Genomic DNA, 26,361 nt, shown 5'->3' with positions numbered 1-26,361 from the left:
GGGCAAAGTGCAGCATGCAGGCCACATTCAGCTCTCTGGCTGTTGATGTCTGGCTCATGGAATGAGGCAGCCAAAGGGCTGAAAAAAGTGGCCAACAGGTTGCTCCGTGAGACCGTCCTCCCCCCTCTCAGCATTCAAAGTTGTCAACTGTCCAGAAATCCCAGTACACAGCACACAGTCAGTGAAGCTGGGAACTACAAACAGCTTCAGTGCACATGTACGGGGAGCCACATGCGCAGCTCGCCGATAAACAATTTCCAAGCACGGCTCCCCAATTACATATTGCTCAAGTGCGGCTCCCCCAAAATGTAAGGGGAGGACAGGACTGTAGTTGTGACCTGAGCTACTGTAACATCTATGTCCAGTCCTTCCCCTACAGAAAACTGTATTCTTCTCTTCAGCATACCTGCATCTCCAAATCCAGACTTCCCTGGGCTCGTCCCTCCTTCAGGCGACTCCCAGTAATGAAGACACAGTCCAAGGTAACTTGAACAGTCTCTTTACTTATTACTTCACACGTTACATCCACAGTTGGCACATCATGATATTCACTTGTTTCCTCAACTTTCCCTGCTTGGCTGTCGCTTCTGTGCAATACCCTCCCGGACTGGTCTGTCCTAGACTGCTCCCCAGTTCCTTCCTGGCCTGACCTCGCCATGATGACAATTCCTTCTGCCTGATTCACCCCAGACTCAAAATCATGAGTCACCAGGTTTGTTGCCTCTGGTAAAGCATCTGGCCCGTCTGTACCGATCTCGTCGAAGCTCCAACTTCCTCCAACTCCTCTCTCCAACTGACTCCTGTCCTAAAGGCATCTGCCCAGACGATGAGTCGCCACATCTTTCCTTCCCTGTTCCGGCCCCCTGCTATGATGCACAGTGGCCGTGGATAATGTGGGCTGCAGCTATTTAACGTTACGTGGCTGCCGAGCTGACCAGGCCTATAGCCCATCTGGACACTTGGGCACCCTGGCCCCATCTGACCTAAATTTCTAGAAACTTCTGTCTTACTACCTGGCAGTCCCTCCTACACTTAACCCTCTATAAACATTCTATAAGCTACACCTACATTGCCCACTAGTATGCCCCCATCTAGTGGCCCACAACAGAATTACACCTACCCTATGTATAAGAACTATAATACTAAAGTGCCCTCCTCTAATGTCCCCAAAAGGATGCACTTTACTTACCCTTAACTGTACATGAACATCAGTACACATCACATTAATTATATACAGTATGACACTAGGAAACACAACATAATAGAGTTCTCCAAAGAATGGTAACACATATATAAATGTGTCAGTACCAAAAATGTAAGCGGTAATACATATTTCTATGTAGCAGTACCACAAGCATCTATCATAGACATTAAGATATGTAAACATCAACAGATAAAAGACAATGAGAAGAAGGGAAGCAAGGAGGTAATTCTATCTCACCCCCTTACAAATACACACTGCGCAAGCACGGCAGCACAATAAATTGCGGAATACAGTAACGTCGGCAAAAACCTAGAGATATAATTCAAATTGTGTGGGTGGGGACAACCCTGAATGAATGTAATGAAGCACACCCCTATGACTAAATGAGCAGGTAAGATTTAACTATATAAAGTGCTTTTTGATAAGGATCGCAATGGCGATTTAAAAAAAACCCTGAAAAAAACATATTAGTGTTGTACATTGCATCGCAGGACACTTTAGATGCTACCAATGAAGTGACAGGTTCCCTTTAACCTCTTTACACCCAAGGGTGGTTTGCATGTTAATGACCTGGCCAGTTTTTATAATTCTGACCACTGTCCCTTTATTCTGACATTGTTTTCTCATGATAGTGGTAACATTTCTTTGACATGCTCAAAACCACATTTAAGAAGTTTATTAACCCTTCAGGTGCTTCACTGGAATTTTTGGAATGTTAACTTTTTTTCAAAAAAAATTACTTCAGATGCAATTTTTTTATTTTTTACCAAAGGTAACAGGAGAAATTGGACCACAAAAGTTGTTGTGCAATTTCTCCTGAGTACGATGATACCCCATATATGCAGGTAAACCACTGTTTCTGCGCACAGCAGAGCTTGGAAGGAAAGGAGCGTTGTTTGACTTTTCAATGCAAAATTGGCAGGAATTGAGATTGGACGCCATATTGCGTTTGGCGAGCCACTGATGTGCCTAAACAGTGGAAACCCCCGACAATTGACACCATTTTGGAAACTAGACCCCACCCAATGAACTTATCTAGATGTGTGGTGAGCATTTTGAACCCCCAAGTGCTTGACAGAAGTTTATAACATAGAGCCGTAAAAATAACAAAATCATATTTTTTCACAAAAATGATCTTTTCGCCCCCAATTTTTTTTCCCAAGGGTAACAGAAGAAATTGGACCACAAAAGTTGTTGTGCAATTTGCCCTGAGTATGCTGATACCCCATATGTGGGGGTAAACTACTGTTTGGACACATGGCAGAGCTCAGAAGGGAAGGAGCTCCAGATTTTACTGTTATGGGTTGCAGGTGCCATGTCCCACTGGGAGAGCCCATGAGGTGCCAAAACAGCAGAACCCCTCATAAGTGATCCCATTTTATGAACTACTTCTCTCATTGAATTCATCTAGGGGTGCAGTGATCATAGTAACATCATGGGAGTGTCACAGAATTTTATACCATTGGGCAGCCATGCTGAGAGACTCGGGAGGAGCGGAGTGCTATTTGCCTATTCAAGTGAATGGGTCTGTGCACATGTCAGTGTGTTTCCACGGACCGTGTGTCTGTGGGCAAAACACGTTGGCATGTCCATTTTTAATGTCTGCACGGGCCCCAAATCATCCAGCACACTTGCATACGGATAACACACATTGATGTCATCCATGTGACACGCATCAGCGCTGGGGAAGAAGTGTTACAGTAAGCGCTGTTCCCGGCGCCGGGTGCTGAAAACGGCTCTCATCATCCTCTCCTGCTTGTGCAGATCGCCGGCAGAGCAGGGGAATGATGAAGAGCCGTGTTCAAAACCCGACGCCAGGGAACAGCGTCTACTGTGATGCTTCTTCCCTGGCGCCCGTCCTTGTGTTACTAATGCGGCACATGCATGCCACACGTGTGCCGCAAGTATTACACACATGAACACTGACATCTCTGGTACCGGAAATATCAGGATGTGTGAGTCGTTATAGCGGGTTTTTCTGTTTGGCAGCTGTCACACACTAAAAGACGCTTTTTATTGCAAGATATAGTTTTTGCATCACCACTTTTTTTTTGAGAGCTATAATTTTTCCATATTTTAGCCCACAGAGTCATGTGAGGTCTTTTTTTTTGCGGGACGAGTTGACGTTTTTATTGGCACCATTTTTGGGCACATGACTTTTTTTATCGCTTTTTATTCCAATGTTTAGGAGGCAGAACGAACAAAAGCCAGCAATTCATGAATTTCTTTTGTGGGGGGTGTGTTTACACTGTTCCACATGTGGTAAAATTGATAAAACAGTTTTATTCCTTGGGTCAGTATGATTACAGCAATACCTCATTTCTATCAATTTTTGTATGTTTTGGCGCTTTTATACAATAAAAACTATTTTATATTAAAAAATAATTATTTTTGCATTGCTTTATTCTGAGAGTTATATCTTTTTTTATTTTTCTAGTGATGGAGCTGTATGGGGGTTTGTTTTTTGCAGGACAAAATGTCGCTTTCAGCGGTACCATTTTTATTTATATGTCTTTTTGATCCCGTGTTATTCCACTTTTTGTTCGGTGGTATGATGATAAGAATTATTTTTTGCCTAGTTTTTTTTTATGGTGTTCACTAAAGGAGTTAACTAGTGGGACAGTTTTATAGGTCGGTTCATTACAGACGCAGCAATATCAAATATGTGTACTTTTATTGTTTAGATTTTTTTCATTCAAATATTTATTTAGTAATAGAATAAATATTGATTTTTTTATTATTATTTTTTAAATAATTTTACAATTATTTAAAAAATTTATTTTTACTTTATTATAACATTTTCACTTTGTCCCACTATGGGACACTCATTTTTTGCAGGCTGATCGCTTATATAGTATGCAGATGAAACAGCATCTGCATGCTATAGAAGCTGTCAGCGCTGCACTCAGTGCACTGACACTAAGAGACTTCCTAATCATCCACTGCGCATGACCAGGATGTTTCTTAGCTCTGGCGACCCGGATGTTGTCATGACAACATTGGGTTACCATGTCAGGGATTGGGACCCGCAAAACAGAAGCCGCGGAGACACCATCACATGTTTCTCAACGCAAGCAATGACCAGCCAGGTCTTTGCCCGGGAAGGAACAACCACGGGAAGGGCAGTCTCCAATGAAGGAAACCACCTATGCCAAAACATGGTATCCATCCACAGACAGCTGTTTCGGGGTATTGCCCCTCATCAGTGTGGAGTAGAAAACTGGCTGGTAGGAGCAATTCCTAGTAAAAAGACTATGAAAAGGAGGATGAATGAACTCATGGAGATCAACATCCGACACTGCGGAGACACCATCACGTGTTTCTCAACGCAGTGATTCTAGAGCACTGCCCCCATCCCTTATGGGAAATATGTAAAACATGCAAAACAGAAGCCGCAGAGACACCATCACATGTTTCTCAACGCAAGCAATGACCAGCCAAGTCTTTGCCCGGGAAGGAACAACCACGGGAAGGGCAGTCTCCATTGAAGGAAACCACCTATGCCAAAACATGGTATCCATCCACATACAGCTGTTTCGGGGTATTGCCCCTCATCAGTGTGGAGTAGGAAACTGGCTGGTAGGAGCAATGCCTAGTAAAAAGACTATGAAAAGGAGGATGAATGAACTCATGGAGATCAACATCCGACACTGCGGAGACACCATCACGTGTTTCTCAACGCAGTGATTCTAGAGCACTGCCCCCATCCCTTATGGGAAATATGTAAAACATGCAAAACAGAAGCCGCGGAGACACCATCACATGTTTCTCAACGCAAGCAATGACCAGCCAGGTCTTTGCCCGGGAAGGAACAACCACGGGAAGGGCAGTCTCCAATGAAGTAAACCACCTATGCCAAAACATGGTATCCATCCACATACAGCTGTTTCGGGGTATTGCCCCTCATCAGTGTGGAGTAGGAAACTGGCTGGTAGGAGCAATTCCTAGTAAAAAGACTATGAAAAGGAGGATGAATGAACTCATGGAGATCAACATCCGACACTGCGGAGACACCATCACGTGTTTCTCAACGCAGTGATTCTAGAGCACTGCCCCCATCCCTTATGGGAAATATGTAAAACATGCAAAACAGAAGCCGCAGAGACACCATCACATGTTTCTCACCGCAAGCAATGACCAGCCAGGTCTTTGCCCGGGAAGGAACAACCACGGGAAGGGCAGTCTCCATTGAAGGAAACCACCTATGCCAAAACATGGTATCCATCCACATACAGCTGTTTCGGGGTATTGCCCCTCATCAGTGTGGAGTAGGAAACTGGCTGGTAGGAGCAATGCCTAGTAAAAAGACTATGAAAAGGAGGATGAATGAACTCATGGAGATCAACATCCGACACTGCGGAGACACCATCACGTGTTTCTCAACGCAGTGATTCTAGAGCACTGCCCCCATCCCTTATGGGAAATATGTAAAACATGCAAAACAGAAGCCGCGGACACACCATCACATGTTTCTCAACGCAAGCAATGACCAGCCAGGTCTTTGCCCGGGAAGGAACAACCACGGAAGGGCAGTCTCCAATGAAGGAAACCACCTATGCCAAAACATGGTATCCATCCACATACAGCTGTGTCGGGGTATTGCCCCTCATCAGTGTGGAGTAGGAAACTGGCTGGTAGGAGCAATGCCTAGTAAAAAGACTATGAAAAGGAGGATGAATGAACTCATGGAGATCAACATCCGACACTGCGGAGACACCATCACGTGTTTCTCAACGCAGTGATTCTAGAGCACTGCCCCCATCCCTTATGGGAAATATGTAAAACATGCAAAACAGAAGCCGCGGAGACACCATCACATGTTTCTCAACGCAAGCAATGACCAGCCAGGTCTTTGCCCGGGAAGGAACAACCACGGGAAGGGCAGTCTCCAATGAAGGAAACCACCTATGCCCAAACATGGTATCCATCCACATACAGCTGTTTCGGGGTATTGCCCCTCATCAGTGTGGAGTAGGAAACTGGCTGGTAGGAGCAATGCCTAGTAAAAAGACTATGAAAAGGAGGATGAATGAACTCATGGAGATCAACATCCGACACTGCGGAGACACCATCACGTGTTTCTCAATGCAATGATTCTAGAGCACTGCCCCCATTCCTTATGGGAAATAGTCCTTTTACTAGGCATTGCTCCGCGGTGTCTCCGGTGTCTACGCGGCTTCTGTTTTGCATGTTTTACATATTTCCCATAAGGGATGGGGGCAGTGCTCTAGAATCACTGCGTTGAGAAACACGTGATGGTGTCTCCGCAGTGTCAGATGTTGATCTCCATGAGTTCATTCATCCTCCTTTTCATAGTCTTTTTACTAGGCATTGCTCCTACCAGCCAGTTTCCTACTCCACACTGATGAGGAGCAATACCCCGAAACAGCTGTATGTGGCTGGATACCATGTTTTGGCATAGGTGGTTTCCTTCATTGGAGACTGCCCTTCCCGTGGTTGTTCCTTCCCGGGCAAAGACCTGGCTGGTCATTGCTTGCGTTGAGAAACATGTGATGGTGTCTCCGCGGCTTCTGTTTTGCATGTTTTACATATTTCCCATAAGGGATGGGGGCAGTGCTCTAGAATCACTGCGTTGAGAAACACGTGATGGTGTCTCCGCAGTGTCGGATGTTGATCTCCATGAGTTCATTCATCCTCCTTTTCATAGGGATTGGGACCCGGGATCACGCTGCGGAGTCTCCGATCCAGCCCTGTGCCTACTCCCGGAATGCTGTTCGATCGCAGTATTCCGGGGGTTAAAGTACTGGGAGCTCCTGGCACTTATTGCCGGGTGTCAACTGTGAGAATCAGCTGACACCTGGCCGCGATCGGTTTCACACCACCCTTGTGCGTAGCCGATCCCTGAGATGTACTATTCCATCCATGGTCAAATTGGCCCAGGGCACATCGACGGAATAGTACGTCTGATGTCAGAAAGGGGTTAAGGCCACGCTCACCCTGGCATATAACTCGGATGAGTGCAATTTGATAAATAATCAGATGGCACTGGGACCAATGTTATTCAATGAGGCAGTGAGAGATCTGTGTATTTTTTTCTCTGCTCTTTTCACTCTGAAATCTGATCTGATGGGTGTGAGAAAAAATCAGATGTCTTACGAATACATTACAGTTCTGTAAGATGGGAAACTGTAAACAGTCCTGTAAATGATTAATAGCTGCTGAGTAAAATAACATGGATGACAAGAAAGAAAAAATCATCCCACTCTCCTGGATGAGAACGAGACAGATCATTTATTATACACTAGTGTGAGTGAGCCCTTAGAATTGAGCAGCACTGCACATGCTCCGTCTGAGCTCCATTCTTGCTCTATGGCGTTGCAGAGCGCTCTGCTTTTTCCAGCAGCTCCACTGAGAATGAAGAAATAGTGGTCGGGCGTCCAACCAGCCACTCCATTTTGTAGCGGGGATAGAAAGTACCTGTTATGCCAATCGGTGCAGGTTCCAGCAGTCGCACACTCACTGAGCAGAAAGTTATCACCTATCCCATAGTTAGATAATAAGTATAACTTGTTTTCACTGCACAAACCCTTTAAAAGGAATCACACAGAATGACTATTCAAACCAAGCACAAGTGATCGGTGCACCCTTGGTGTGGCCAAACATTTAAGTGATCCTTCCCATCTACTTATTTTTTCCTCTATCTCCACCCTCCCTCTATTTTGATTGACAACTCTGCCTTTATAGAACCAGAGAAGGGAGGAGATAGATGGAAAACAAGTAGGTGAGAAATTACACTAAAATGTTTGGCTGCATGAAGGGTGCATTGAGCTCACGTGCTTGAACAGTCATTCTGTGCTGACAGAGGCCCTTTAAGGGACTTTATTCTGGCTGTTTATTTGCCATACCACTATAGGATGTTATGGATGGGTGTCTTATAGACACCTCTCCATTACTAAGCCGTGGACTTGATGTCCTCTAAAAATACAAAGGTGACATCAACCCCATAAATATTACCCCACTTGCCACAGCTACAGGGCAAGTGGGAAGAGCCGGGCAAAGCGCCAGAAAAGACGCATCTAATAGATGTGCCTTTTCTGGGCAGCTGCGGGCTGCTGTTTTTAGGCTGGGGGGGTGCGTATATCAATGGCCCCTTACGAGCCTGAGAATAAGAGCCCCCAGTATTCTGCTTTAGAAAGGCTGGTTGGCAAAAATGGGGGGGACCCCACACCGTTTTTTAAAATTATTTATGTAAATAATTAAAGAAAACAGCGTGGGGACCCCACTATTCTTGATAACCAACCTTGCTGAAGCTGACAGCTGAGGGATGCAGCCCCCAGCTGTGAGTTTTGCCTGGTTGGTTGAAGAAATAGGGGGAACCCACATCAGGTTTTTCATTCCTTTATTTCATTAGATGGCACGAGGCTGAGGAAAACCCCGATCATCCGCTCCTGCTGTCACTGTTATTAGCAGCAGCAAGTATCGTATGATGGGAGTAATTGTCCCAAAAGTTTCCACCTGCTGTCATCATTCTGACTTTAATATAACTCTCATCATTCTTCCCTGCTTGTGCCGATCGCTGGCAGAGCTGGGGAGAATGATGAGTGCGTCTTCAGCACCTGCGGCCTGGGAACAGCGCTTACTTTATAGCACTTCTTCCTTGGCAGCCGTCCGTGGTACTGATGCGGCACACGGTTGCCAAATGTGTGCCGTACGTATTACACACATGGATATGGTTATCTCCGGTACCGGTTTTTCTGGTACGGGAAATATCAGGACGTGTGAAACCAGCCTAATATAAAAAATTACACATAGCTCTGAGTAATGGAGCGCAGCTGAGAGAATCATCATAGTTTGCATCACAAAAGTGGCATAAATTACAACACAAATGTTCTCCAGTGACCCCAGACATCCCTGTGATAATTTATATCACTTCTGTGTTGTACATTATGATAACCCTCTGTTGCTTGGGCTCTTTTATGATGACTGTCGGTTTCGCTCTTTTTTGATGACTGTCGGTTTTGCTTTTATAATGGCTCTGGGTTTCGCTCTTTTATGATGACTGTCGGTAGCGCTCTTTTATGATGACTGTCGGTAGCGCTCTTTTATGATGACTGTCGGTGACATTCTTTTATGATGACTGTCGGCTGCGCTCTTTTATGATGACTGTCGGTGGCATTCTTTTATGATGACTGTCGGTGGCATTCTTTTATGATGACTGTCAGTTGCACACTTTTATGATGTCGGTTTCGCTCTTTTATAATGACTGTCGGTTGCGCTCTTTTATGATGACTGTCAGTTGCACTCTTTTATGATGACTGTCGGTTGCGCTCTTTTATAATGACTGTCGGTTTCGCTCTTTTATGACTGTCGGTTGCTCTCTTTTATGATGACTGTCGGTTGCGCTCTTTTATAATGACTGTCGGTTTCGCTCTTTTATGACTGTCGGTTGCTCTCTTTTATGATGATTGTCGGTTGCGCTCCTTTATGATGATTCTCAGTTGCGCTCATTTATGATGACTGTCGGTGACATTTTTATGATGACTGCCAGTTGCGCTCTTTTATGACGACTGACGGTTTCACTCTTTTATTGATGACTGTCGGTTGCGCTCTTTTATGAGGACTGTCGGTGACGTTTTTATGATAATAATAATCTTTATATAGCACTAACATATTCCGCAGCGCTTTACAGTTTGCACACATTTTCATCACTGTCCCCGATGGGGCTCACAATCTGAATTCCCTATCAGTATGTCTTTGGAGTGTGGGAGGAAACCCACGCAAACACGGGGAGAACATACAAACTCCTTGCAGATGTTGTCCTTGGTGGGATTCGAACCCAGGACCCCAGCGCTGCAAGGCTGCAGTGCTAACCACTGAGTCACCGTGCTGCCCTTATGATGACTGCCAGTTGCGCTCTTTTATGATTGTCGGTTGCGCTCCTTTATGATGATTGTCAGTTGCGCTCTTTTATGATGACTGTCGGTTGCGTACTTTTATGATGACTGACGGTTTCACTCTTTTATTGATGACTGTCGGTGGCGTTCTTTTATGAGGACTGTCGGTTGCGCTATTTTATGGTGACTGTCAGTTGCGTTCTTTTATGATGACTGTCGGTTGCACTCTTATGATGACTGACGGTTTCACTCTTTTATTGATGACTGTCGGTAGCATTCTTTTACGATGACTGGCGGTTGCGCTCTTTTGTGACTGTCGGTGGCGTTATTTTATGATGACTGTTGGTTGCGCTCTTTTATGATGACTGTCGGTGGCATTCTTTTATGACTGTTATCTGTACTCTTATGACTGTCGGTTTCGCTCTTTTATGATAACTCTCAGTTGCGTTCTTTTATGACTGTTGGTTGCTCTCTTTTATGATGACTGTCGGTTGCGCTCTTTTATGATGACTGTCGGTTGCGCTCTTTTATGATGATTGTCGGTTTCGCTCTTTTATGATGATTGTCGGTTGCGCTCATTTATGATCACTATCAGTGACGTTCTTTTATGATGACTGACAGATTCACTCTTTTATTGATGACTGTCGGTGGCGCTATTTTATGGTGACTGTCAGTTGCACTCTTTTATGATGACTGTTGGTTGCACTCTTTTATGACGAATTTCAGTTGTGCTCTTTTATGATGACTGTCGGTTTCGCTCTTTTATGAGGAATGTTGGTTGTGCTCTTTCATGATGACTGTTGCTTGTGCTCTTTTATGAGAACTGTCAGTTGGTTGCACTCCTTTATGACTGTCGGTTACGCTCTTTTATGATGACTGTCGGCTGCGTTCTTTCATGAGGATGTCAGTTGCACTCTTTTATGAGGACTGTCGGCTGTGTTCTTTTATGAGGACTGTCAGTTGCGTTCTTTTATGATGACTGTCGGTTGCGCTCTTTTATGAGGACTGTCGGTTGCGTTCTTTTATGAGGACTGTCGGTTGCGCTCTTTTATGAGGACTGTAGGTTGCGCTCTTTTATGATGACTGTCGGTTGCGCTCTTTTATGATGACTGTCGTTGCGCTCTTTTATGAGGACTGTCAGTTGCGCTCTTTTATGATGACTGTCAGTTGCACTCTTTTATGATGACTGTCGGCTGTGTTCTTTTATGAGGACTGTCAGTTGCGTTCTTTTATGAGGACTGTCAGTTGCGCTCTTTTATGAGGACTGTCAGTTGCGTTCTTTTATGAGGACTGTCAGTTGCGTTCTTTTATGAGGACTGTCAGTTGCGTTCTTTTATGAGGACTGTCAGTTGCACTCTTTTATGATGACTGTCGGCTGTGTTCTTTTATGAGGACTGTCAGTTGCGTTCTTTTATGAGGACTGTCAGTTGCGTTCTTTTATGAGGACTGTCAGTTGCACTCTTTTATGATGACTGTCGGCTGTGTTCTTTTATGAGGATGTCAGTTGCACTCTTTTATGAGGACTGTCGGCTGTGTTCTTTTATGAGGACTGTCAGTTGCGCTCTTTTATGAGGACTGTCAGTTGCACTCTTTTATGAGGACTGTCAGTTGCACTCTTTTATGATGACTGTCGGCTGTGTTCTTTTATGAGGACTGTCAGTTGCGTTCTTTTATGAGGACTGTCAGTTGCGTTCTTTTATGAGGACTGTCAGTTGCACTCTTTTATGATGACTGTCGGCTGTGTTCTTTTATGAGGATGTCAGTTGCACTCTTTTATGAGGACTGTCGGCTGTGTTCTTTTATGAGGACTGTCAGTTGCGCTCTTTTATGAGGACTGTCAGTTGCACTCTTTTATGAGGACTGTCAGTTGCACTCTTTTATGATGACTGTCGGCTGTGTTCTTTTATGAGGATGTCAGTTGCACTCTTTTATGAGGACTGTCCCTGGTGCTCTTATGCCTCTCCCCGTGAAACTCCGCCCACTCCTCAAAAATGTCGCTGCTGCGGACAGGACTGGCGGACTCACAGCAAAAGTCACATTCTGGCCAAACTGAGCAATCAGCGCTGAGTGCAATGTTTTATATTACAAAAAGGGATAATAAATATGTAAGTTTTATTAATCAGGAAAAAACAAAGAATTTTGCCCTATAGAAAAACATAAAATATATAACAGTGTAAAAAATATTTATCTCTGACTTTGGGTGTTTGCTCCATTGACAACTTGAGCAATTCCCTAAAAAATCATTAAAGCAATAATAAGCCAGATGAGGCCACAGAGTGGAGTCTGTGAGGGTCCTGTCAGTGGTGGGCTGTCTACAGTGGAGGGGATTTTTTGAGGACCTCACCTCAGCACAGCGCTCTCTACAGTGGAGACTCCACGTGACGCTAGACACTGCCCTCCAGCAGCCCCAGCACAGCGCTGCGCTGCGGCGCGCCTTCTGTCGGGTGGGCATGAATGCAGGAAGCCCCGCCCCTTCCGGGACATCATCACCTCACCAGAGCCACTCCATTCTAGACGCCATCCAGGGGGCAGTACTAATTAGGCCCCAAAGAACGCCTGGTCCTTCGTCTCCCTGGAGACAAGACTGTCCTCACTGCCTGCATGACAAATAACATTTTCTGTAGGCAATATGTCATGACAGCACGCGTATAGAGCCTGTGGCAAAGTTCTCTCGTGTACAGTAGATGTCGTGTCAGTGAATTCACGTTCATTGCTGTTTATTAATAGTGATCCGCTAGACAGGAGTAACCGCGGACACCTGCCCGCCCAACAACGTTGAGAATTCGCATTAAAGCGCACGATGGCGGCTGCTGGAGACGGAAAGGAGAAAATATTAACCCTGGAGATCGGGAGTGAGGAGGAAGGAGAAGAGGAAATGGAATCAGACGAAGAAGAGCACGAAGGTGGCTCACCGGAGGGTACCGGGCAGTCCTCCTCAGAGGAGGAAGACGAGAGAGAAAATGAAGCAGAAATTCAGAGACTGGAAGAGCAGGTGATTGTGGGGAGCAAGTGGAATCCAGGATATCGGGGTGTTCTGTGTAAATGAAGGATGGGATCCAGTGTATCAGTGTGTCCTGTATCTATTGGGGTTGTAATTCCGTATATATAGAGGATGGGATCCAGTATATAGAGAGGGGCCCGTATATATAGAGGATGGGATCCAGTATATATAGGGGCCCTGTATATATAGAGGATGGGATCCAGTATATATAGGGGCCCTGTATATATAGAGGATGGGATCCAGTATATATAGGGGCCCTGTATATATAGAGGATGGGATCCAGTATATATAGGGGCCCTGTATATATAGAGGATGGGATCCAGTATATATAGGGGCCCTGTATATATAGAGGATGGGATCCAGTATATATAGGGGCCCTGTATATATAGAGGATGGGATCCAGTATATATAGGGGCCCTGTATATATAGAGGATGGGATCCAGTATATATAGGGGCCCTGTATATATAGAGGATGGGATCCAGTATATATAGGGGCCCTGTATATATAGAGGATGGGATCCAGTATATATAGGGGCCCTGTATATATAGAGGATGGGATCCAGTATATATAGGGGCCCTGTATATATAGAGGATGGGATCCAGTATATATAGGGGCCCTGTATATATAGAGGATGGGATCCAGTATATATAGGGGCCCTGTATATATAGAGGATGGGATCCAGTATATATAGGGGCCCTGTATATATAGAGGATGGGATCCAGTATATATAGGGGCCCGTATATATAGAGGATGGGATCCAGTATATATAGGGGCCCGTATATATAGAGGATGGGATCCAGTATATAGAGAGGTGCCCCTATATATGGAGGATGGAATCCAGTATATCGGGGTGTTTTGTATATATTGGAGTTGTAATCCAGTATATCAAGAGGGGCCCGTATATATGGAGGATGGGATCCAGTATGTATGTGTATATATGTATGTATGTATATATATATATATATATTAGACCCCGTATATATGGCGGATGGGATCCGGTGTGTGTGTGTGTGTGTGTGTGTGTGTGTGTGTATATATAGGATGGGATCCAGAATATAGAGAGGTGTCTCGTATACATGGAGTATGGAATCCAGAATATAGAGAGGTGCCCCGTATATATGGAGGATGGGATCCAGTATATAGAGATGTGCCCCGTGTATATGGAGGATGGTATTCAGTATATAGAGAGGTGCCCCTTATATATGGAGAATGGGATTCAGTATATAGAGATGTGCCCCGTGTATATGGAGGATGGGATCCAGTATATATATAGGGGCCCTGTATATATGGAGGATGGGATCCAATGAACAATGAACTCTTGGTGTGCCAGGTTTGGTGGCCTGTGAGACCTTGCCAGGCAGGGTCTCAAGCCCCCGTTACACACTGCGATATCGCTAGCAATATCGCTGTAAAGTCACCGATTTTGTGACGTTATGGCGATATGGCTAGCGATATCGCTGCATGTGATACTTACCTCCGACCCGCTCCCCCGCTGGTTATCGCTGATCGCGCGAGAAGCTGCTGGATCATTTCTCGTCGGTCACTTCCTGCGGCGCTTCCTGCTGTGACGACGAGCGAAGCGTGGACGCGGGCGGGAGGACGCAGTATTGCCGCGTCTGACAGGTAAGTAACGACCCCCGTCCCCAGCGATGTCGCTGGTGAGATCTGCCTGTGTGGCAGCTCACTAGCGACCACCTAGCGATGCACCAGCGATCCTGACCGTGTCATATCGCTAGTCGGGATCGCTGGTGAGTCGCTAGGTGTAACGGTACCCTAACACGTGATCTGTTTATGTAATCTGACAGGTCTCAAGTCTCATAGAGGGACAAATTGAAAAAGTAAAAAAAAAAAAAAAAACACATGTAAAAATAAACAGAAAAAAATACATATTTTGTATTGCTGTGTCCAGACCAACCCAATCTATAAAACTGTCAATCTAGCTAAGGCCTCTTTCACACTTCAGTTTTTTGCATCAGTTATAATCCGCCAAAAAGGCGGACAAGCGGATCCGTTCTCAACTGATGTGAACGGATGGCACAGGATCCGTTTTCAGACGGATCCTGAAAATGAAGAAATCGCTGGCCGGGAAGGAGAGAGAGAGAGAGAGAGAAAACCCAGAAAGAAATTCGGGTTAAATCAGTGTTTGCAGGATCCGCCACAGAAAAAAACGTTACAAGCTCCGTTTTGAAATTTTTGCGGATGGTGACGAACAGCAACTTTTGGCGGATCCTCACAAAAAACAGATGCAACGGACAGCAATCCGTCACAATCCGCCATTAATGCAAGTCAATGGGAAAAAAACGGATCCTCAAAAAAAATTTGAGGATCCGTTTTTTTTCAAAACCTGGCGGATTGTGACTGATTGTAAAAAACGGAAGTGTGAAAGAGGCCTAACCCCCACAGTGAGTGCTGTAAAAAAAAAAAGTGGCAAAAAACTATGCTTTTTCATCTTACTGCTGTAAAAAAGTGGAATAAAACGTGATCAAAAAGACAAATGTAGATAAAAATGGTATAGCTGAAAACGCCATCTTGTCCTGCAAAAAACAAGTGAATGGAATGGTGTCACTTTTGGGCATTTTCTCACTTAAAATGTAATGTGGTCCCTAAAAAAAGATTTTGTAGGAAAAACGAGAAATCGCTGGTCAACTTTTAACCTTTATAACTTCCTAACTTCTAACAAAAAACAAAATGTTTAAAAAATTGTGCTGATGTAAAGTAGACATGTGAGTTATTTATTAACTATTTTGTGTAACATATCTCTGATTTAAGGGCATAAAAATTAAAAGTTTGAAAATTGCAAAATGTTGTAAATTTTTGCTGAATTTCCTTTTTTTTTCACAAATAATCGCAAGTCATATCGAAGAAATTTTTACTGAATGATGGAGATCCCTAATGTAGATCCACATAGATAGTTCAAAAGGCTGTCCAGAAGTGCCCAGTAGGGATGAGCGAGCACGAAAATGCTCGGATGCTCGTCATTCGAGCCAAACAATTCCTAATGCTTGTTTTGAGTAACAAGTATAATAGGAGTCAATGGGAACACCGAGCATTTTTCCGGAAAACCCTACAAGGAGGCTTGGGGGACAGTGAAAATATTGAAATAGATGGAAAAAAAAGTGCTGAAAGGAAGGAGAACAGCATGACTCCTGGAAGCATCTCCAACGCCCAGATTGCTGTGAGAACAATAGTGTCACGCTTTTACTCCACTGACGATAAAACATTCAAAATCAACGAGACATTGGAGTTTAAGGGGAATAAAATGTAAAGAAACATTTTTTTCCTGTATAATGAATTGTATATAAGGCAACATTTAAAAAGATATAAAAAATAATTAAGTAAACCAAAATATATATATTTTAAATCATGTTTTATTTTTTATTTTAACCCCTTAAGCCCCAAAGGTGGTTTGCACGTTAATGACCGGGCCAATTTTTACAATTCTGACCACTGTACCTTTATGAGGTAATAACTCTGGAACGCTTCCATGGATCCCGGTGATTCTGACATTGTTTTCTCGTGACATATTGTACTTCATATTAGTGGTAAAATTTCATTCAAATAACTTGCGTTTATTTGTGAAAAAAACGGAAATTTGGCGAAAATTTTGAAAATTTCGCAATTTTCCTACTTTTAATTTTTTTGCCCTTAAATCACAGATACGGCACACACAAAACTTGATAAGTAACATTTCCCACATGTTTAGTTTACATCAGCACAATTTTGGAACCAAAATTTTTTTTTTTTTGTTAGGAAGTTATGAGGGTTAAAAATTGACCAGCGATTTCTCATTTTTGCAACACCATTTTATTTTTACGGACCACATCACATTTGAAGCCACTTTGAGGGGTCTATATGATAGAAAATACCCAAAAGTGACACCATTCTAAAAACTGCACCCCTTAAGGTGCTCAAAACCACATTCAAGAAGTTTATTAACCCTTTAGGTGCATCACAGGAATTTTTTGAATATTTTTAAAAAAAAATGAACATTTAACTTTTTTTCACTAAAAAAATACTTCAGGCTCAATTTTTTTTTATTTTACCAAGGGTAACAGGAGAAATTGGACTGCAAAAGTTATTGTGCAATTTGTCCTGAGTACGCTGATACCTGATATGTGGGGGGGACCACTGTTTCGGCGCATGGCAGACCTCAGCAGGGAAGGAGCGCCGTTTGACTTTTTCAATGCAAAATTGGCTGGAATTCAGATCAGACGCCATGTCGCGTTTGGAAAGCCCCTGATGTACCAAAACAGTAGAAACCCCCCACAAATGACACCATTTTGGAAACTAGACCCCCCAAGGAACTTATCTAGATGTGTGGTGAGCACTTTGAACCCCCCAGTGCTTCACAGAAGTTTATAACGCCCGGGCGTGAAAATAAAAAAAATCGTATTTTTTCCACAAACATGATCTTTTAGTCACCAATTTTTTCATTTTCCCAAGGGTACAAGGAGAAATTGGACCCCAAAAGTTGTTGTCCAATTTGTCCTGAGTACGCTGATACCTCATATGTGGGAGAAAACTACTGTATAGGCACACGTCGGGGCTCGGAAGGGAAGTAGTGACGTTTTGGAATGCAGACTTTGATGGATTGGTCTGCGGGTGTCATGTGCGTTTGGAGAGCCCGTGATGTACCTAAACTATTGAAACTCCCCACAAGTGACCCCATTTTGGAAACTAGACCCCCCCACGGAACTTATCTAGATGTGTGGTGAGCACTTTGAACCCCCAAGTGCTTCACAGAAGTTTATAACGCCCGGGCATGAAAATAAAACATTTTTTTCCACAAAAATGATATTTTTGCCCCCAATTTTTTATTTTCCTAAGTGTAACAGGAGAAATTGGACCCCAAAAGTTGTTTTGCAATTTGTCCTGAGTATGCTGATACCCTATATGTGGGGGTAAAACACTGTTTGTGCGCATGGCAGAGCTTGGAAGGGAAGGAGCACCATTTGACTTTTTCAACGCAGAATTGGCTGGAATTGAGATCAGACGCCATGTTGCGCTTGGAGAGAACCTGATGTGCCCAAACAGTGGAAACCCCCCAATTATAACTTCAACCCTAACCCCAACACACCCCTAGCCCTAACCCTAACGGTAAAATGGAAATAAATAGATTTTTTTAATTTTATTATTTTTCCCTAACTAAGAGGGTGGTAACGGGGGGTTTGATTTATTATGTATGGCGGTTTTATGTTTGGCAGCTGTCGCACGCTAAAAGACGCTTTTTATTGTAAAAAATAGTTTTTGCATCACCACATATTGAGAGCTATAATTTTTCCGTATTTTGACCCACCGAGTCATGTGAGGTCTTATTCTTTGCGGGACGAGTTGACGCTTTTATTGGTACCATTTTCGGGCACGTGACATTTTTTGATCGCTTTTTATTCCGATTTTTGGGACGTAGAATGAGCAAAAACCAGCGTTTCATGAATTTCTTTTGGGGGGTGCGTTTACACCGTTCCGCGTGCGGTAAAATTGATAAAGCGGTTTTATTCTTCGGGTCGGTACGGTTACAGCGATACCTCATTTAGGTCGTTTTTTTATGTTTTGTCGGTTTTTTGCAATGAAAACAATTTTATATAAAAAATAGTTATTTTTGCATCGCTTTATTCTGCGAGCTATAACTTTTTTATGTTTTTGCGGATGACGCTGTATGGCAGCTCGTTTTTTGCGGAACAAGATTACGTTTTCAGCGGTACCATGGATATTTATATGCATCTTTTTGATCGCGAGTTATTGCACTTTTTGTTCGGTGTTATGATAATAAATCATTATTTTTTGCTTCGTTTTTTATTTTTAAAGGGGTTAACTAATGGGACAGTTTTATAGGGCGGGTCGCTACGGACGCGGCGATACCAAATGTGTATACTTTTATTTATTTTTTTTTTTTTTTCAAAAAATGAATTTATTGGGGATTTTTTTAAGTTATTTAGCGATTTTTTTTTTTTTTTTTTTTCCTCCTTCATAGTTCCAGGTGGGACATCACTGTCTTGTGACAGATCGCTGATCTGTCACATCACAGATCACTGGGACAGATCAGCAATCTGTCACAGGCAGTTCTGCAGACTTCCTCATGCCCGCGCTTTGCAGGCAGTAAGGAAGTCAGCTCCCTACAGGCCCCCGTCGCCATCTTGGACAGCACAATGCGCTGCCGTAGGGGGCTCAGGGAAGCACAGATGGAGCCCCCTCCCTGCCGATGCTTCCCTTTAACCCCCGGTACACCGCGATCGTGTTTGATCGTGGTGTACAAGGGGTTAATGTGTCGAGGGCGGTCCGTGACCGCCCCTGACACATTGTGCCGGGTGTCAGTTGTGCTAATCAGCGGCACTCACCACGTGGGCGCCGCTGATCGCATTAGACGTACTATCCCGTCCTTGGGAATTAAGTCCCAGGGCACATGGATGGGATAGTACGTCTAATGGCAGAAATGGGTTAAAAAAAATGGAAATGTACCGTAAGTGTAATTTATGAAGGAAGCAAGATATGCCTCAAATTAGATGCACTCAGATACACCCTGTATTAGACATAAAAGAGGGCTTCATACACATTCTGTTCAAATTGTCATGTAGTAGTGCATAGCCTTTGAGTGCAGGAGTACCAAGTGCAAAGCCTGCCAAAAATTACAAGCAGGGTCATCAATACACCTCATAATAAAATTTCCAAAGTGTAGTTGATGTACCCCTACACTCATAAAGGCTTTGCAAAGAGTAATGCCAGTAAAAAAATTATAGACAGGGTCATCCATAAACCTTTGAAGGCAACAACTGGCAAGCCTTATTCAGATATTAAAGTCTAAAAACACTGTGCTGCTGTCATCTGGTGTGGAAAAGTCAGAGCTAATCCAGGCTTTATTCATTTTTATCAGTGAGCATGTCAGCATTTTCGGTTGACAATCAAAAGTGCCTGTCTGTTATGACTTCTCCCCCCCCCCCCCCCCCTTCTTGGGCAGCACTAAAAACCCACTTGGACAAGACGTTAGCGGCAGGGCAGCACAACACCTCCTAGACTTAGAGGGGACAGTTCATGCCAGGTGTCCAGCTTTGAGACCCAATAGTTGAAGGTTGCAGAGGAATTGGTGAGTACACTGGTTTGTTCGGGCATGTATTGCTTGACCATCTTTAAAAACTTTGCTTTCCTTGTCAAAAATACCCAATCATCAGTGCCTGGACGCTGGGAGGGTGTCATGAAATTGACCTAGTCCTTTGACAGTGTGCCCCTGCCTCAGCTATATTTGATGTGTGTCTTACTCGCCTCTTCTCCTTGGTTGGGCAAGGTATCTTGCCACCTGCCATTAGTGTTGTCTGATGGGAATTTTTTTAACATATTTTCCACAATGGTCTTCTGGTATAGCATCATTTTAGTAGACCTCTCTCCAGCAGAAAGGAGAGATTTGAGGTTCTCCTTGTAGCATGGGTCTAGCAAACACTTTGCGCTGTCTCCATCATGATGACTACTCTCCACCTGATGAGATGAGGCTGGGCTGAATAGTATCTCCCTGTCTCATGTCTTCCGACATCTCCACCTGGCAAAGCTTCAGGTTTAATTGTGATCAGCAACTGTTTAAGTAGGCACAGAAGCGGGATCGCTGCGCTGATTATGATTTCATCGCCGCTCACCATCTTTGGGGAGTCCTCAAAGTCTTGGAGAACCACACAAATATCAGACATCCATGCCCACTCTTTATTTATGTTCTGAGACTGACCAGAATACCTATGGGCATGTTGGAGCCAACTCCACAACTGGTCTCTTCTGCTCACAAAGCTAGATGTGAGGTGTGGAGTTCCAGCACATAGTAACATTGCACATCAGTCGGCGAGCTGGCACTTGCATGCGCTGCTGCAGCATTGCCAGAGCGGCTCCAACTGCAGCCGATTTGCAGAAATTGACGCTTTGACCAGAAGTTCTGGCAGATCTGGTAGGTTTTCAGAAACCGCTGAACCACTAAATTGAGCAAGTGGGCCAAGCATAGTACGTGTGTGAGCTGGCCAAGCTTCACAGCTGCCACCAGACCATCGACCATCATCAGACATGACCATGCCTGGTTGGAGGTACGGTGGCTAGATACACAGATATGTCTGGTCTGTTATTCCTTTCCATAACTCTGCCGCAGTGTGCAGTTTCTCTCTTATACAAATTAAAAATATAAAATTAAGCTTCGGTTTAAGTTGGTATATGTGCAGCACATAAACACATGTTTACATTGGCCAGCAGCACCCTCTCCTTTGTCTGTCCTTGTACATATTGAGGTAAACTCTGACACATGGTATGTTTTTTAATATTAGACAGTGTAGGACCATCTTAAACAGGGTCACCTTGTCGATGGCAGGATTGCTTTTATTCTTTTTTGATCAAAAACAGTGTTTACTAGGAATCCTGTGTTAACTAAATGCACTTTTTTACTTATTTACAGCAGGAGATATGATGATTTTGTTTCTTGTAGGTTTTTTCTGTTTATTGGCCAATGTGAATATTCATTTATATGTCGCATGTATACCAACTTAAACCCTAGCTCAATTTATGTGTGTGTTTTTTTTTTTTCTTTGTATTTTTGCATTTTCTGCAAGCTAGGGCATGGCCTCTCTTCCTTGAGCTGGATATTACATTTAAAGGGAATCTGTCACCCTTTTTTTGGACTATCAGCTGCTGGCATTGACATCAGGGGCTTATCTACAGCATTCTGTAATGCTGTAGATAAGCCCCCCGATGTAACCTGAAAGATAAGAAAAACAAGTTAGATTATATTCACCCTGGGGTCCTGTCCGGTCTGATGGGTGTTGCGGTCCGGTCCGGCGCCTACCGGCTTCTAACGGTGACGTCCTCTTCTTCCCTTCCTGTAGTGGCTCCGGCGCAGGCAGGGCAGAGCAGAATACTGCAGTGCGCAGGCGCCAGACCTCTCCTGACACCTGCGCACTGGGCAGAGCAGTGCGCCTGCGCCGGAGCCACTACAGGAAGGGAAGAAGAGGACGGCATCGTATGAAGATGGGAGGCGTCGGACCGGACCGCCCCCTCCGGTTAGTATAATCTAACGTGTTTTCTTTATCGCTTCATTGGGGGACACAGATTACCATGGGGTGTATGCTGCTGCTGCTAGGAGGTTGACACTATGCAAAAAAGGAAAATTGGCTCCTCCCCGGCAGTATACACCCACCGACAGGCACCAAGTACCTCAGTTTGTGCTTAGTTTCTGTAGGAGGCTGACCGGGATCTCCCCAGATCCGCATTTAACGATTCCTTTTTCCCTTTAGGTTTTGTGTGAGTGTATTAATTTTTTCCCATTTATTTTTCAGGTTCATCTTTGGGAAACAGGGTAAATGTTCACCCTGCTTTTCCATATCACGCGGCTGAGCGAGCAATGTTGTGTGACCCACATCGCAACTCTCAGGACCGCAGGCAAGACTTTTTCCCTATCACCCTCGGGTGCTACGGGCTGACGACAGGTGGCTGGTCCTAGCCGATTCCCCTCCTCACCCCTCTCCCGGGACAGGGCTGAGAGGAAGATGGCGGTCACCGGCGGTGACTCTTCCCTGCTGGCAAAGGGTTAGCGCCGTCTTCTGCACTATTCGGACATAGTGCTTGGGCAGAGGACCTTCATTCCCAGCGGTCCCCCTCATCGTGGGCCCCTGCCGTCATCCTCTTCAGGGAGCATGTGGACCTCGAGTAAGCCGCCTAAAGGCTACCACCAGTCCCATGCTCGCCCCACATGGAAGTCAGTGGGGTCGGCGCCGCTGATACAATGTCACTCTCCATTTAAATTTCCTGCCCATTTTTTTAGCAGGCACGCGCCTCACAGCTTCTCTCCGCACGGGTGCTCGTCATTGAAGCAGCAGACAGCGGGTCCCCATCCTCTTGCTTCCCTCATCTCTGCGGCGTCACGGGCAGGACTCCGGGGCACAAACCGGGCGCTTCTTACTTTCACTTATGCCTTCTTCACCGGTTCACGCCCCCTACAGTGCGCGCGCTTTGTTGGCGCCTTTTATCAGCCCATCGCTGAGCTACTTTCTGTTCGTAGCTCCTCAGTCCTCTCCCTGACCCACCCCCCCCTCCGTAGGCTACAGCCAATCGCACAGCGCTGCCGCCCTGCACCGCCCATCACTAAGGTCCTGTACCTCTCTGGGACCTCGTGTGCACCACAGATCTCAGCTTGGGGGACACATCTGCTTGCTGCTGCACATCAGATTAACGGAGCTGGTCACGGTAGGCTCTTATATTTCTGAGCCCCTATTTCTAGCTCCCTTGGCAGTACTCCCTCACTTCCTGCAAATACTTTCCGCAGTAATACTGCAGTTTTCACATATGCCTAATCCTGCAAGGGCTCCTTATTCTAGACCCACCGCTACCCACTACGCCTGTGCGCGCTGTAAAAACAAGTGGGCGTTAGGTCAGTCGTGTCCCTTCTGCCTGTCCTGCAGTCCTTATGTCTGCCCCAGAGTGGGCCGTTGCAATGTCTCAGTCAGTCTCTGACCTGCCGAAAGTTTCTCAGTCCCTGGTCCAGGTCTTAGAATGATTACCTCAGCTATCGACAACCACCTGTGCTCTGACCGCCTCTCACGGTGAGTCGTTTGCACCTGACCGCGACCTCCATAGGGACAAACCGAGTAGGATTTCGCGGAAGCGGGTTCTTTCTAGCTCTTCTTCCAGCTCGCAAGGTCCGTCCGTTCCACCCAGCCTACTTTCATCGTCTCCCTCTTCAGAAGACGACCTTAAGTCAGACAATGATTCCCAATCGGGATCTGACTCAGAGGCGAACAACATGTCTAAAACACAGGACATGGTTGATAGTCTCATATCGGCTATTTTCCAGACGCTCAAAATAAAGAAAGATAAGGCACCCCTTCAGGACAGCTCTGTCCCCTTTAAACGAGCAAAACCCCCCTGCCGAACCTTTCCTAATCACAAAGAGTTCGACACTACTTTAACCAAACACTGGGAACACCCTGAGAAGCGTTTCTCAGGTCGCAGGTACTTAGACATCCTGTATCCATTTGATGCGGATCTTCTCACAAAATGGACTAAAGCTCCCGAGGTGGACCCGCCAGTCTCCCATCTATCCTCTAAGAGGCCAACCTTCCAGGTCTTTAGGCTCCCGCTCCGGTAGATTTTGCTCAAAGTGACGGGTCACCCCCACCTGGAATTTCTTCCAGGGTGGAATGCAGGCTCTCTTCTTTCATGGACGCTTGGCTGTCCGTGGTCAACGACGCTTGGGTCAGGGAAATCATTAGATCCGGATACAAAATTGAATTCCCCCCCGTAACGGGGTCTACCAAGCTGAGGTACCTCTTTGAGTACCACCCCGTGTTTTCAGAGGTCTGCTCTGCGTTGGCTGGAGTCTGAATGAATGACGCTGGCTGGAACTCCTTGGTTACATGGGCGCATATAAAAGATCACTGCTTCTCCATGTATTTCCAGTCTGACAACACTTTACTCACAGGACACAGAATATATCACACAGATACAGAGGGCCGGCCAATAGAATAGCGGCAGGCCAGACATACATTACAAAAGCCGCAGGTGGCCGGAGCCTGCCGATGTTTACTGTGGGAATTAGAAAGGTGGGGGGAGGGCGGACAAAAGGAGCATATCGTGTCCCCTCTGCCCAGGGGCGCAGCCTGTGGGCTGATACATATAACTGCACAACATATTCTGGGTGCTGAGTGGTTCTGTAACACGTAACACCCCCAAACAGTCGCTTCTTCCTGTCTCGACCCCCAAGACAGCAATCCCAGACCTCCGGGTTCCTTCAGGCCGTCACCTCCCTTCTTTCCGCCGGAGTTATCGTTCCCGTTCCTTCAAACGAACGGTTTTCAGGGTTCTACTCGAATCTCTTCGTAGTCCCGAAAAAAGACGGTTCCCTTCGCCCAATCTTGGACCTCAAGTTGCTCAATCGCCACGTGAAGACCCTCCACTTCAAGATGGAGTCCCTGCGCTCGGTGATAGCCTCGATGGAACCCGGTGAGTTCCTCTGCTCTGTGGACATACAGGATGCCTATCTTCACATCCCTGTTTGTTTGCAACATCAGAGATATCTCCACTTTACGATTCAGGAAAATCACTATCAGTTCACGGCCCTTCCCTTCAGCCTAGCCTCCGCTCCCCGTGTCTTTACGAAGGTGATGGCAACAGTCATGGCCATTCTTCGCTCCAGGGGGATTCTCATCCCTTATCTGAACAATCTGTTGATCAAGGGCTCGTCCCACCAAGACTGTCTTCAAAGTCTCCAAATAACTCTGGATACCCTTGGCCGGCTCGGATGGATAGTCAACAAAGAGAAGTCCATTCTGCACCCTACTCAGCATCTGACTTTTTTGGACATGGAATTCGATACGAATCTAGTCCTGGTGTTTCTTCCGAGGGACAAATTTTCAGCCCTTTGCAAGGGAATCCGATCCCTAAAGCGGTCAAGGCCCATTCCACTTCGGTCCTGCATGAGGGTCCTGGGGAAGATGATAGCTTCCATGGAAGCAGTGCCTTTCGCACAGTTTCACACTTGTCCTCTCCAGCTGTCCCTCCTTTCAGCCTGGGACAAGACCTCGGTTTCTCTGGATCGCCCCATTCTCCTTCCTCTGAGTGAGGCAATCTCTGACTTGGTGGACAATACCGGCGTCAGTTCTACGGGGAGGTCCTTTCTCCTGCCTCAGTGGCAAGTCATCACCACTGATGCCAGTCTTCTAGGATGGGGGGCGGTTTTCCATCGGAAAACGGCCCAAGGGTGCTGGAATGCCCAGGAGACTCTTCTTCCCATCAACCTTCTGGAAATCAGAGCGATCTTCCTTGCCTTCCTCTGCTGGCAGCCTCTCCTCGTGGGCAAACCAGTCAGCTTTCAATCGGACAACGCCACGGCCATGGCATACATAAACCACCAGGGCGGTACTCGCAGCAGGCAGGTAATGACAGAAGTGGCAAAGATACTGCGTTGGGCAGAGCGTTACGTTCCGGCGATCTCCGCCGTTCACATTCCAGGGGTGGAAAATTGGGCAGCCGACTTCCTAAGTCTCCAGGGCCTAGCGTCAGGCGAATGGTCTCTTCACCCCACAGTCTTCAATCAGATATGCCAGCGTTGGGGCACCCCGGACGTCGATCTCATGGCATCTCGGATGAACCACAAAGTTCCTCGCTTCGTAGCCAGGTCCAGGGACCCTCTAGCCGTCGGTTGCAACGCCCTAGTAATTCCGTGGTCCCAGTTCCAACTTCCTTACCTTTTTCCTCCCCTTGCCCTGATCCCAAGGGTGGTCAAGAAAATAAAATCAGAAGGCATCCCAGTAATTCTGGTGGCTCCAGACTGGCCAAGACGACCTTGGTA

At 45.5% G+C, this 26,361-nt stretch overlaps 1 protein-coding gene across 2 annotated transcripts in view; it reads left to right on the top strand.

Moving 5' to 3' along the window:
• The first annotated feature begins 12,603 nt into the window (after window positions 1–12,603).
• The window catches only part of SART3 (spliceosome associated factor 3, U4/U6 recycling protein), a 70,442-nt gene continuing 56,684 nt past the window's right edge, over window positions 12,604–26,361 (top strand). Inside the window, exon 1 of one of the 2 annotated variants that reach the window (XM_073582580.1) lies at window positions 12,604–13,051. In XM_073582580.1, coding sequence (XP_073438681.1) covers window positions 12,860–13,051 — 192 coding nt within the window. In that variant the 5' untranslated portion in view covers window positions 12,604–12,859. The remainder of the gene's footprint in view (window positions 13,052–26,361) is intronic. The other variant, XM_073582579.1, reaches the window with a different exon arrangement.

Source organism: Dendrobates tinctorius, unplaced genomic scaffold, assembly GCF_039654945.1.
Source record: "Dendrobates tinctorius isolate UK_male_01 unplaced genomic scaffold, ASM3965494v1 ptg000073l, whole genome shotgun sequence".
Lineage (NCBI taxonomy): Eukaryota > Metazoa > Chordata > Amphibia > Anura > Dendrobatidae > Dendrobates > Dendrobates tinctorius.
This window is presented reverse-complemented; position numbering and strand designations above follow the sequence as displayed.